The 11,707-nt window shown below is 37.3% G+C and overlaps 2 protein-coding genes across 2 annotated transcripts; both read right to left on the bottom strand.

The window, feature by feature from the left end:
• Positions 1 to 996: 996 nt before the first annotated feature.
• On the bottom strand, positions 997 to 7,035 carry LOC107877668 (ATPase 6, plasma membrane-type). Its single transcript, XM_016724356.2, has 13 exons — positions 6,722 to 7,035; positions 6,159 to 6,278; positions 5,968 to 6,066; positions 4,656 to 4,793; positions 4,199 to 4,513; positions 3,704 to 4,030; positions 3,486 to 3,605; positions 3,268 to 3,390; positions 3,080 to 3,184; positions 2,163 to 2,987; positions 1,917 to 2,090; positions 1,629 to 1,811; positions 997 to 1,537 (listed from the first exon to the last, which is right to left on the bottom strand). Exons 1-13 carry the CDS (start codon positions 6,770 to 6,772, stop codon positions 1,259 to 1,261), a joined length of 2,859 nt encoding a protein of 952 aa, XP_016579842.1. The 5' UTR covers positions 6,773 to 7,035; the 3' UTR covers positions 997 to 1,258.
• A 2,008-nt stretch (positions 7,036 to 9,043) lies between these two features.
• LOC107877672 (60S ribosomal protein L39-3) lies at positions 9,044 to 11,197 on the bottom strand. Its single transcript, XM_047415157.1, has 3 exons — positions 11,046 to 11,197; positions 10,834 to 10,937; positions 9,044 to 9,289 (listed from the first exon to the last, which is right to left on the bottom strand). Exons 1-3 carry the CDS (start codon positions 11,046 to 11,048, stop codon positions 9,241 to 9,243), a joined length of 156 nt encoding a protein of 51 aa, XP_047271113.1. The 5' UTR covers positions 11,049 to 11,197; the 3' UTR covers positions 9,044 to 9,240.
• Between the last annotated feature and the right edge of the window lie 510 nt (positions 11,198 to 11,707).

Genomic DNA, 11,707 nt, shown 5'->3' with positions numbered 1-11,707 from the left:
AAAATCTGCTGGAAGGAATCATGTTTTAACTACTTTTTACAGGAGTTGAGAGCTTGTAACTTTGTATGGCATGTTTAAAACCACAAAAATAATAGGCATTTGGTACATTTCACAGATCTTTAGGGAAGGCGATACGACTCAAAAGTCTTTTTTAGTTTCATAAACTCCGTGCTCCGTGCCAAGTCAAAACCCAACAAACAAATTGAAATGGAGGGTGTATTTAAATTGGCTGATGATGCCACATGATCTGTCATTTAACATCCTCTTGGTGAGGAATCCTTCTGATGAGGAAAGAACTTTTAGTATAGTGCAAATAGGTTGAGCCAATAGAGTATAGGTAGCAATGGAAAAGGTAATAGTTTAGTTCCTTGACATTATCCTTTTGTCCCTTTTGGATGTTGCTTTCCTTAGTTATGCTTATTATTCTGCTCTGTGTGGGCGTTTCCTACTTCATTTTGAGGTATTGGTATGGACTGTGTACATTCTATCCTCCCCAGACTCCACTTTCCGGGAATACACTGGATATGTTGTTGTTGTTGTTGCTGTGTGGGCGTATTCTGTTGCTGAGCTAATAATGTGCAGAAACATGGGTGTATCCTGTCGCTGGTATGGATGTTCTTGTGAATGAGATGTGATATATACCTGTTTCCTCAACACTTGACTGTATTACCCGAAAATGGAAGTTGTCTGCCTTTGTCCCCTAGTTCAGGGTGAAATCCATTAAATTTTGGTAAAACACAAGATTATGGCTGAAAAGTGGAGGTTTCCTCTAGGCTAAGGAGCTCACAGTATATCCTAACTCCCTCTAGGCAAGAAGCAAGGGCACAACAATTGCATGAAAGCCGGTCTTACTTAACTATTATATTAACAAAGGCTTTTAAGCTAGCAGGATTATAGTAGGTTGATTGAACTACAAATGATTCATATAATCTACCTCAGATGATATAGGATTCAAGTACAGTTGATTGGTTAGTTGAAATTGGTTTGCAATAGAAATTGAAAAACTCTGGAGACTCAAGAAATTTCCTAGCCAAATAAAAACTTAATACATAAGATAAAGGATAGCTATAAGGATAAAAATAATAGTAACAAGTAATTACAATATTTTTTCCTTTTATTTTCTATAATTTGAAATATGGACAGCTAGCATTTGTTCTTCAACCAGATAGTATTATCTTCATCCAATATAATGTGCCAGCTGCAAAAATTCTCCTTCCTTAAATGGCCAAAAAAAGAAACTTGAATTCATTTCAGCTTCTTAGACAGTGTAGTGTTGTTGGATGGTTTCAATATCTAGTCCCTTTAGCTTGACCACTGATTCAACATGTCCCTTAAGTGTGTGGAGTTCCCTTAGCCTTGCAACTTCAGCGCGACGTTTAGCTTGTTCAGCAATCTCAGACAGTTCCCTGTAGTTCTTGTCGTTGAATAGGCCTGATGAGGCTTCGGGGGTCTGGAGACCGTGAAGTGTACGTTGAGCTAAAGCCCATTGTGCTTCCCTCTCGCCCCGTCCGTAGTCCTTCTTGGTGGTGAAGGCAGTCTAAGGTATCCCAGAAACAGAAATACTAATTAGTCAAGAACAGAATTCAGTGAGTTTTTCATGTTATGGTAATTTGTTGCTTGTGTTTTACCTTGTTTTGGATCATTGTGTCCCATGCCCTTCCACTCAAGCCGAAACGGATGATGAATTTAAGAACATCTTGAGGCAAGTAGGTAATAATGGTGTAGACCCAGATGATTGCTGCCCATCCCCAGCCAACTCCCTTGATCCTTGCAAATTCCCAGTGTGCATATACAGCAAGCAGTGTAGCAATCTGAAAGGAAAGGGAGAAAGTGATGAATTTCGGTTAGTGATAATATTCAAATGGAGTACTTTCGAGTTGAATGATTCACTCAGGTTGTCGTATTCCAAGACTCACCAATTGGGCTGCGAAGAAAGCTCCTACGAGCATAAGGCCAGGGCGTTCCACGAAGGACCAGCTTCGTGATCTGGTCACGAAGATGAGAGCCTGACTGATGATACTCACTTGAAGGTAGAGTGCAGCTGTAAGCTCGGCAGGGGAGCCTCTAATTGAATGAACACCGAAGTTTTTCTGCGCGTATATGACGATTTTGTTAGTTTAGTTTTTGTTTTAAGCTTAAGGGGGGAGAATCTCAATACTTACGGAGAAGAAATCAGTGTCGGATGCAAGGTAGAAGAACACAACAGTCATGATAGCTTGGTAGGTTCCGAGAACAACACCAGTGGCGAAGATTTCTTTGAGTTTCCATGAGTCGGGCAATGGAGATGGCTTCACCCTGTCCTTTGAGATGGTCATGATGGTTCCGTCATTGAGTATGGCAATGATAAGGACCATGAAGGGCGAAAAGTCGAACTTCCAGATAAGGGCAAGGAGCAGGAATCCCATGACAACACGGATTGTGATGGAAACTGCATAGATGGTGTAGTTTTTCATCCTCTGGAAGATGGCTCTGCTCGTCAACACGGCATGCACAATGACACTGAGACCTGGTTCAGTCAAGACGATATCAGATGCACTCCTAGCAGCGTCTGTTGCGTCATCCACAGCAATACCAATGTCTGCCTTCTTTAGTGCTGGTGCATCATTCACTCCATCTCCTGTCATACCGCAGATGTGTTTCCTTTCTTGGAGCTTCTTCACGATCTCGTATTTATGCTCTGGGAAGACTCCAGCAAAACCATCTGCCTTTTCAATGAGCTCTTCGACAGGAATTGTAGCAATGGCTGCATCCTTGTGCTCGCCAAGAAGAGCTGAAGAAGGATACATGTTGGTTCCCATGCCAAGCCTTCGTGCAGTTTCCTTACCGATGGCAAGCTGGTCACCAGTGATCATCTTAACATTAACACCAAGCTCAAGAGCTTTGCGGATAGTTTCAGCACTGTCGTGCCTTGGAGGATCAAAAAGGGGCAGAAGGCCAACAAATTCCCAAGGCGAGCCAGCGCTTTCCTTGTTCTTCTCAGGTACAGTCTGCATAAACACCACATAATCATGCTTAGTTCGCTACGATCAATGACATATTGCATTGATCCTAGCAAAGCCATTGTTGTATGTTAGCTTACTTGTCTTGCCAAACCCAAAGAACGAAGGCCACGGTTGGCATAGTCATCAATGATCTCTAAGGCCCTATCCCTGGCTTCTCCCTTGAGGTCACAAAGTTCAATAATCTGGCAAAGGGTGAACGGCCATATGAGATGACAGACACTGAAGATACATTAAACGAAGGGAAACATAGGAAACACCATCTTACTTGCTCGGGCGCTCCTTTGCTAGCCCTGTGCCAGTTTCCTTTGTCATCGATATAGGTAATGGCTGTACGCTTTTCAACTGGATTGAAAGGCAAGAAGTGAACCTCTTGGATACCGGCTCTTGCCTGCAATGTGACAAAGAAACATAAAATAATCAGTTTACAACCTCTTAGAATAGTGAAAAATCTACTAAGGTCACCCAAATAACAAAACATATTACCTCCTTTGGATCACCCAACATGTTAACTATACAAGTATCGATAGCATCCTGGTTTTCGATCCTGGAAGCCCTAGCACCAAGCAACAAAACGATATCCTTGTCCGCATCTTTAGGGAAAACCTAAAACCACCATTGATAGCACTTTCGCTTTCATCTTTTCCTCAAACATAACTACAACAATCGCGATAAAAAAGTATAACATTGTCCTGATTACCAACCTCTATTAAGTTTTTGTCAACGGTGAGCTTGTTGAGGGTGAGGGTACCGGTCTTGTCACTGCACAGAACATCCATACCAGCCATTTCCTCAATAGCAGTCATCCTCTTAGTAATGGCACCTTGCTGTGCAAGCCTGTGAGATCCAATAGCCATGGTCACAGACAAGACTGTTGGCATGGCAATCGGGATACCTCCGATAAGTAGCACAAGCAAGTTGTCGATTCCATCTCTATATTTACGCCTCTGAATTGGATACATCACCACTATCTCAATAACCATGCCCACAGCAATAGAGCAGATACAGAAGTTTCCAATGGCAGTCAACACCTGCGATCGTCATCACAATCCAATCAAAGAAGACTTTTGAATCTTGCTATCTTTGGAATAAAGAGTTTTCAAAAGAGGAAAGAGGCATTTTTTTTGAAACGGACTAAAAAGGAAAGTAAGACAAAGAAACTGAAACGGAGGGATTATCACAAAACACATTCTTTGTACCTTCTGGAAATGGCCGACATTGTTTGTGCTGTCTACAAGATGAGCAGCCTTTCCAAAGAAAGTGTGAACACCAGTGGCAATAACAACTGCCTCGATTTCGCCTTGCTTGACAGTGGAACCAGAGTAAACCTCCGCACCAGGGAACTTTGTCGCGGGCAAGGACTCACCAGTGAGTGCAGCCTGATCAACCTTTAAAGGATCACCATCAAGTAGACGAGCATCAGCTGGGACGATATCTCCCAACTTAATGCTAATCAGATCACCTGGAACCAAGATTGAGGCCTCCTCCTCTGACCATTTTCCATCTCTCAAAATCTGTCATCAATAACATTACATATAACATCGATAAACACATCGAGGACTACAACACGAATGATACGGACACAACATTTTCAACACGGGGTATGTTTGTACCAATCCTGAATCCACCGCGACTCGATAATGAAGTATGGGGTACCTTAGTTTTGGGAGCAAGATTAGCCATAAGGGCAGCTGCAGCATTTCCTGCACTGTTTTCTTCAATAAAACTGATTGTAGAGTTGATAATGAGCAAGACTGTGATACCAACAAAATCTGGCCAATCTGGTGGCTTGCCCTGCAATATTTTTTTTTAACAAAATTTCACCATTACTATTTGGCCATGTAAATATGAAAATGCAAATATGGCAAGTACTCTTTCATCCTTGACAAGATGTCTCGTGTTCGAGCCGTAACTATGGAAGTCGCCTTTGTTAGGGAGCGTTTTACTCCTAATGTACGACTTTCCAGCTTGATTCCAGATTTAGTCCGGCCTTGGCATGGGAAGTCGCCATTATTAGGAAGCATTTTACCTCTCCATGTGGAACTTTCCGACACGAATCCGGATTTAGTTTGGTCTGGGTATGGACAATCGCCTTTACTAAGGAGCGTTTTACCCTCAATGTGGGACTTTCCGGTGTGAATCAGGATTTACTCACACCCTGGTATGGGAAGTCGCCTTTATTAGGGAGCATTTTACCCCTCCATGTGGAACTTTCCGACACAAATTCGAATTTAATCTGACGCGGGTAAAGAAAGTTGCCTTTACTAGGAAGCGCTTTATCCTCAATGTGGGACTTTTCGACATGAATCAGGATTTACTCACGCTGTGGTACGGAAGTCGCCTTTATTAAGGAGAAGTTTACCCTTAATGTGAGACTTCCCGACATGAATTCAGATTTAGTCCAGCCCTGCTACGGGGAGTCGCTATTGGAAAATATGTTCCATGAACACAAAATATACGAATAAGAACACAAGATGAAGGGTTAATAATGTGAACACCCGAACACATGATTTCAGGCTTAAAACACGTGCGAAATGCTTTTCTAAAAACGATATTTATTCCCTCTCCTCTACGAGATTGCTGTGGGATCGTACATAAATAGTTTTAGTGGATATGACAAGCCTATGGGATTCTGTACTAAGTAAATAGTTTAAAGTTACGTGTCCTCTTCATTAAAACACACATTTTCATAAAAACTTATAATTATTAATTTAATTTAAACAAAAAATCCAACAGTCGTTCCTTTCTTAGGGAGCATTTGCCCTAAAAACAGGACTTGTCAGCACGAATCCAAATTTAGTCAGACCCCACTACGGGAAGTCGTCTTTCTTAAGAAGCGTGTTCCCACCCAAAATAAGACTTCCCAGCTCGACTCCGAATTCAGTCAGGGCTAAATACAGGTCTCGAACACCAGATGAAAACCATAAAAAAAATATTAAATATGAAAAATAAATGAATTAGTAATTACTCCTCCATTGGCCAACACAATAGCCATGATGGCAGCACACTCCATAACCCATGATAGTGGATTCCACATGAACCCCAAGAATTTCAGAAGCTTATTCTCCTACAATAAATTAAATTAAAACCATAGGTTATAAATTAATTCATGATCATATTCAAGATTTTGTTAAAATAACATATATATTTTCAAATTACTTTTTTCTCTTCAAGTTTGTTGGGTCCAAATATTTGTAGCCTTTTTTGGCCCTCTGCAGATGATAATCCTTCTTTGCTACATTTTAGCTGCTGAAATACTTCCTCCACCGGAATATTTTCCTGAAAAAATCGTTCGATAATAACTAATCTGTTATCACATGTTATAAAATTTCATATATCGTCAATGTATATTACTTAAAAAATTTTAAATTAATGATATTTCGATACGTAAATGCATGTGCATGCATATATAATGTAGGGTGTTTTTCAACTTGAACTATGAATATATCTATGGAAAAAAAAATTAAAATACATATTAGTATGATTATATTTCTTCTGAATTCACTAACTCTAGAAATAAAATTGATACTTTTAGTTTTAAACGATAATCAAAAAATGGAAGAATAAAGGTCAAAAAAGAGATGACGAAATTAAAAATGAGTATATATTTATTCTGAACTCAGTAACTCTAGAAACTGAACGTTTTCACCTTTTACGCCTGTGTTTTTTTAGTACAATAAATTTAATAAATGAAAAAAAGAAGTATTAGAGATTTAACTTACAAGATCAACTTGCTCATTCTTGATGTCTTCTAACGATAAATTAGACGTCATGATGTTAATAATTAATTAAGAGGAACCAAGGAAAGCTAAATATTAATATTTATTAACACAGTGAGAAAAAAGATGAGGAAGAGAGGATTTTTGTTTTTTTTACAAAAAAATTTAAATGGAGAGAGACTTTTTGTTGGCAAAAAAAATTATTTTTGCTCTCTGTCTCTCTCCTTTTTTTTTTTTTTTTTTTGGTGTTTTTATTACTAAAAAACTTTTTTTACTACTTTTCTTGGATCTCAAAATACACAAAACGTCTATTGTTTATTTTTTTTTATGTTTCCTTTTATAGAGTTGTTGAAAGAGAATGAGAATTATTAATTATTTGTTAATTTAAAATCTCTACCATTAAAATTTGGTCTATGGTAACCTTTGAAAAATGTCTGAAAATAAGGAGAAACCATTAAAAAAATTTAAAAAATTGAATGTCTGAAATTTATTTTTGGCCCTTAAAAGATGTATTACCTTACAATAATTTTTTTTTTTTCAAAAAAGTTAATCGTTTTCTTGGTCATTGTGTTTTGTATTTTTTTTCTCCTTGAAAATTTCCTTGATTTTTGTAAAAAAAAATTGACTCAATTTCTTCCGCTAAGTTAACTTACTACTAGACTATTTTGTTTTTGGTCCTTAACAATTCAATGAGGTTTTGACGCTATCAGTAATTTTAACGTGTTGTATCAGATAATTTATCGCATTATTTAAATTATTGATTTCACGTATTATGGACGATTACTTATTAGTAGATTATGTATGTATAAATTAGATTCTTATTTTTAGTAAGTTATAAAAGCATAAAGATACGTCTTTTTGTTTTGTTTTGGTATGAAAATAAGTTGAGAGGTAATTAAACTTTTTAGATCAAAATATGTAATTAGACTATAACATTGTTTAATGGTTCCTTAAGCCAAGTGTTAGGTATGATGAAATGTACTTCTTAAAAAAATGAAAAATAAGTGATTTTTATAGTTTCTTTTCTTGTGTTTGATATGTAAACAGAAATTACAAAAAATATTATTCTAAAATTATTTATAAATACAAAAAATATTATTCAAAAATTATTTGTAAATAATCAACGCAAATAGTATGTGAGGTGGGTGAATGGAGCGACGGGACTAAAGCTAAGATATGCTGGAGAGTGAAGAGGAAATAATCAATGTAAAACGCCGATTCTGTAACTTATTTTCCCTATTTTCCACTAAGACGGTCATTTTCCTCATTTGGGAAGAAATTATTTTCCTAGAGAATGTTTTCCACAAATTATGACCAACCGAACATTGGAAAATTGAAAAACATTTTCGAAACACACCGAATCACCAACAAAATGTAATCCCACATAATGGGGTCTGGAGAGGATAAAATGTATACAATCCATACCACTACCTCTGGAAAAGTAGAGGTTGTTTCCGATAGACCCTCGGTTCGGAAACACTGAATCATGTTCGCTTTAAATAAAAGAGAAACCAACACAAATGACTAGTCCTCAGTAAGTCCATCCATGCTAGCAAGTAGTTTCTCAAAAATCAATGGGAAAAACTCAAGTAAAGTGGGGTTTCTGCTCCAGAAAACATAAGAGAAATACACAAATAGTTCAAGATTGAAACCTACATACGTGGTATTATAAAAGCTGTTTTACATCTCCAGAGCGAAATCAAGTAACAGATATTCAATCACCTCTTCAAACAAATAGGTTCAGTAAATAAGTTTCAGGATCACTATTTGTTTGGTGTCACCGAACCAAGCTATGGTGAAGTGTGTTTCGTACCAGAAGCAAATAAACACACACAATATATAGCAGTGACCACACGAACATTGGAAGCAGATAGCAGTGACTTAACTAACAATAATGAAGCACAAGCTCAAGATCCGACACCATCATAACCACACGAACAATCACAAGAAAAGAAGTTTGAACAAGGTACAGAAAAACGACACTAACACCAAATAGGAGGTAAGGAAAAACAACAGTAGCACCAAACTAGAAGTTCTCAAATTGCTGGCGGTCAATCTGACTAACTGGAATTTAAGCAATGAAGCAAGCAACCGATACCACCTTGTAGGTTGTTGCCTCAAAAGAGAAGAAAACAGACATCGCCCACGGCACATACTTTGAGCATGTTGAAATAAAATTTATGAGGAAGAGCTCTTTCGCCGTCACACAAATCATTTTGACTAAACAGAGCCTACCTTCCATGTGAAAATTTTCAACAGACGACTAATTTCATTTGCACGATCAATACTATGAAATCCATGCTAAAAAGAAATCAACAAGGCGTATAAAATCCAGAAATATTTCATTGAATACATAAAACTCCGCTGAATATTAAGCTCCAATATTTTTACCAAAACGTCAGTAGAAAACAACTCTACTAAATTTCGTTTCAGAGATAAGCTCCTACTAAACAAAACAGAAAGTAACAAAAAACCCATTGATTTTTCAATAAAACCTTGAAGAGAACTCCAAGTACTCCACCTCAAAATCCTAACTTGGTACGCCTCCAGTGTCTGCGCTTGGCATTGTACCTGAAAAGCACAAACACAACTTCTTAGCCCCGAAATTAACACGATATACAAAAAGGAACCTAAAAATACAAGGGGACAGTTAATACTCACAACTTCTTAGCCCCAAATCTACACAATACATGAACCAAAAGATACAAAGAGAATACTGAATACCCTCAACTTCCCTTACCCCCTACCTCAAAGGTAGAGAAGTCATAGGAACCAGTTATCATTTCCCCCCTCTAACGGCCATTCATTCACTTTAAGTACCAAAACATACCCAATGTAGTCCTACAAAAGTGGGTTTGGGGTAGGTAAAGCGTATGTAGACCTTATCCCTAGTTGTTTCTGATAGATCATCGGCTTTAAAAAGAAAAGTGAATACTCACAACTTCTAGCAACAGATTAACACTATATACAATTACAAAACTTAAAAATGCAAGAGGAAGGTTAATACCCACAACTTCTTACCCCCAAATTTACAAAATACACAAAAATGAACAACAAGAAATACAACGAGTAGTGAATACACACTTCTTCTTAATACCAAATTAAGACAATACACTAAAAATGCAAAAGCAAATAACCACCCCAAAATTTAACACAATACACAAATAAGAGCCTAAAAATAATAAAGACTATAGTGAATATCCATAACTTCATAACCCCAAGGATTAACACAATATACAAAAAGGGGCACCTTTCATAAATCCCAACTGTTTAGTGCCTAATTACAGATCCTATCCCCACTCTTTTCAAAAGTACATAAAATCCTGAATTTTGAACTGGCAAGATACATTACTTAGGGTCCCGATACATTTCTTAGCCTGTGTCTCAAATATCATAAAATTCCAGATTCTAAACTGGCCAGATACATTACTTAGGGTCGCAATATATTTCTTAGCCGGTGTCTCAAAATTACATAAAATCCCGGAATTTGAACTGGCCAAGATACATTACTTAGGGTCGCGATACATTCATTAGCCGGTGTCGCGATACATTACTTAGGGATACATTATTTAGCCGGTCCCGTGATGTATCGCGACCCTAAGTGATGTATCGACATTAAGAGATCGTTTGGTTGGAAAACTAGTTATCCCGAAATTAGTTATCCCACTCGCAAGAAAGGATAAAAATAATACTACAATCCCGGAATAACTAAACTGGAAATGAGTTCTCTCGCGCATTTTATCCCAACAAAACACGGAATAAGCTAATTCTAAAATTAATATCAGGACAGGTTATCCTTTATCCCTCCTACCAAATAACCCCTAAGTGATGTATCGCGACGTTAAGGGGTCGTTTGGTTGAAAAACTAGTTACCCCTAAATTAGTTATCGCACCCTCAAGTAGGGGTAAAAAATTATACTACAATCCCGGAATAACTAATCCAGAAATGAGTTATCCCACGCATTTTATCCCAACCAAACATGGGATAAGCTCATTCTAAAATTAATACCAGGATAAGTCATCCCTTATCCCTCCTACCAAACGACCCCTAAGTGATGTATCGCGGTATACATTGGGACTGTAGGTAACAATGATAAGTAATTTTTCCAAATTACCTGATGGTGTTGTCGGTCCTCATACGGATCCAATAAGGAATAGGCCTATTCTGCCTCTGCTTCTTCGCCAGCTTCTTCTTTATCATAAAACTCTTGTGTGACGGCTACACACACATTAAAAAAAAAAAAAAAAAAAATGGGTAAAAATTAGAAACAGAAACTTTGAGCTTACTGTGACAATAATGGAGCTTAATAGGAAAAAGGGTTCTCACCATTTTCACGATCGGAGCTGGAGCTGCTACTGCTGCTGCTGTTGAAGATGAAATACAGGGGATTTTAGAGAAACCCTAGTTTGTGGTACTTTATAGTGGGCAAAATGGAACAGGCCCAAATTAGTGAATTGTGTGTGTTTGGGTTACATGTATTTGTAAGGCCCAATAAGGATGTTTATGGGAGTTCAAAGCCCGTTTTGGAATAAATCTCATAAGTTTGGAGCTTAATTATAGAAAGTTTCGATATTTTATATAATTACTAAAAATCTCAATTATGGATCTGCCGAGATACATAATTAGCTCCTGATATATCCAACAAAGATAATTTTTTTCCTTTATGAATCTGTCGAGATATATATAATTAGTTCTTGATACATCCAAATAAGATACATTTTTTCCTTTGTCAAGATACATAATTAGCTCCCGATAGATTTTTTTTTTTGGGTATATCGAGATACATAATACTTCCAACAAATATATATTTTTTCATTTGTAAAGATACATAATTAGCGTCCGATATATATTTTTTTTGATCTTGGGTCTGTCGAGATATATAATTAGCTCCCGATACATCCAAAGAAGATGTAAAGATACATAATTAGCTCCCGATAATTTTCTTTTTGATTTTGGATATTTAGAGATACATAATACATCCAATGGAG

Source organism: Capsicum annuum, chromosome 7 (genome assembly GCF_002878395.1).
Source record: "Capsicum annuum cultivar UCD-10X-F1 chromosome 7, UCD10Xv1.1, whole genome shotgun sequence".
In the NCBI taxonomy this organism is placed as follows: Eukaryota; Viridiplantae; Streptophyta; class Magnoliopsida; order Solanales; family Solanaceae; genus Capsicum; species Capsicum annuum.
Note: the sequence above shows the minus strand (reverse complement) of the source record. Positions and strands in the feature narration are given on the sequence as shown.

Coding starts and splice junctions, on each gene's coding strand:
- LOC107877668 (XM_016724356.2), bottom strand. CDS start 6,772: ATGACGTCTAATTTATCGTTAGAAGACATCAAGAATGAGCAAGTTGAT. Junction 3,606..3,703: donor TTGACAAAAACTTAATAGAG/GTTGGTAATCAG, acceptor TGGTGGTTTTAG/GTTTTCCCTAAAGATGCGGA. Junction 2,988..3,079: donor CTTTGGGTTTGGCAAGACAA/GTAAGCTAACAT, acceptor GTGTTTATGCAG/ACTGTACCTGAGAAGAACAA.
- LOC107877672 (XM_047415157.1), bottom strand. Junction 9,290..10,833: donor AGGACCGACAACACCATCAG/GTAATTTGGAAA, acceptor TGTGCTTTTCAG/GTACAATGCCAAGCGCAGAC.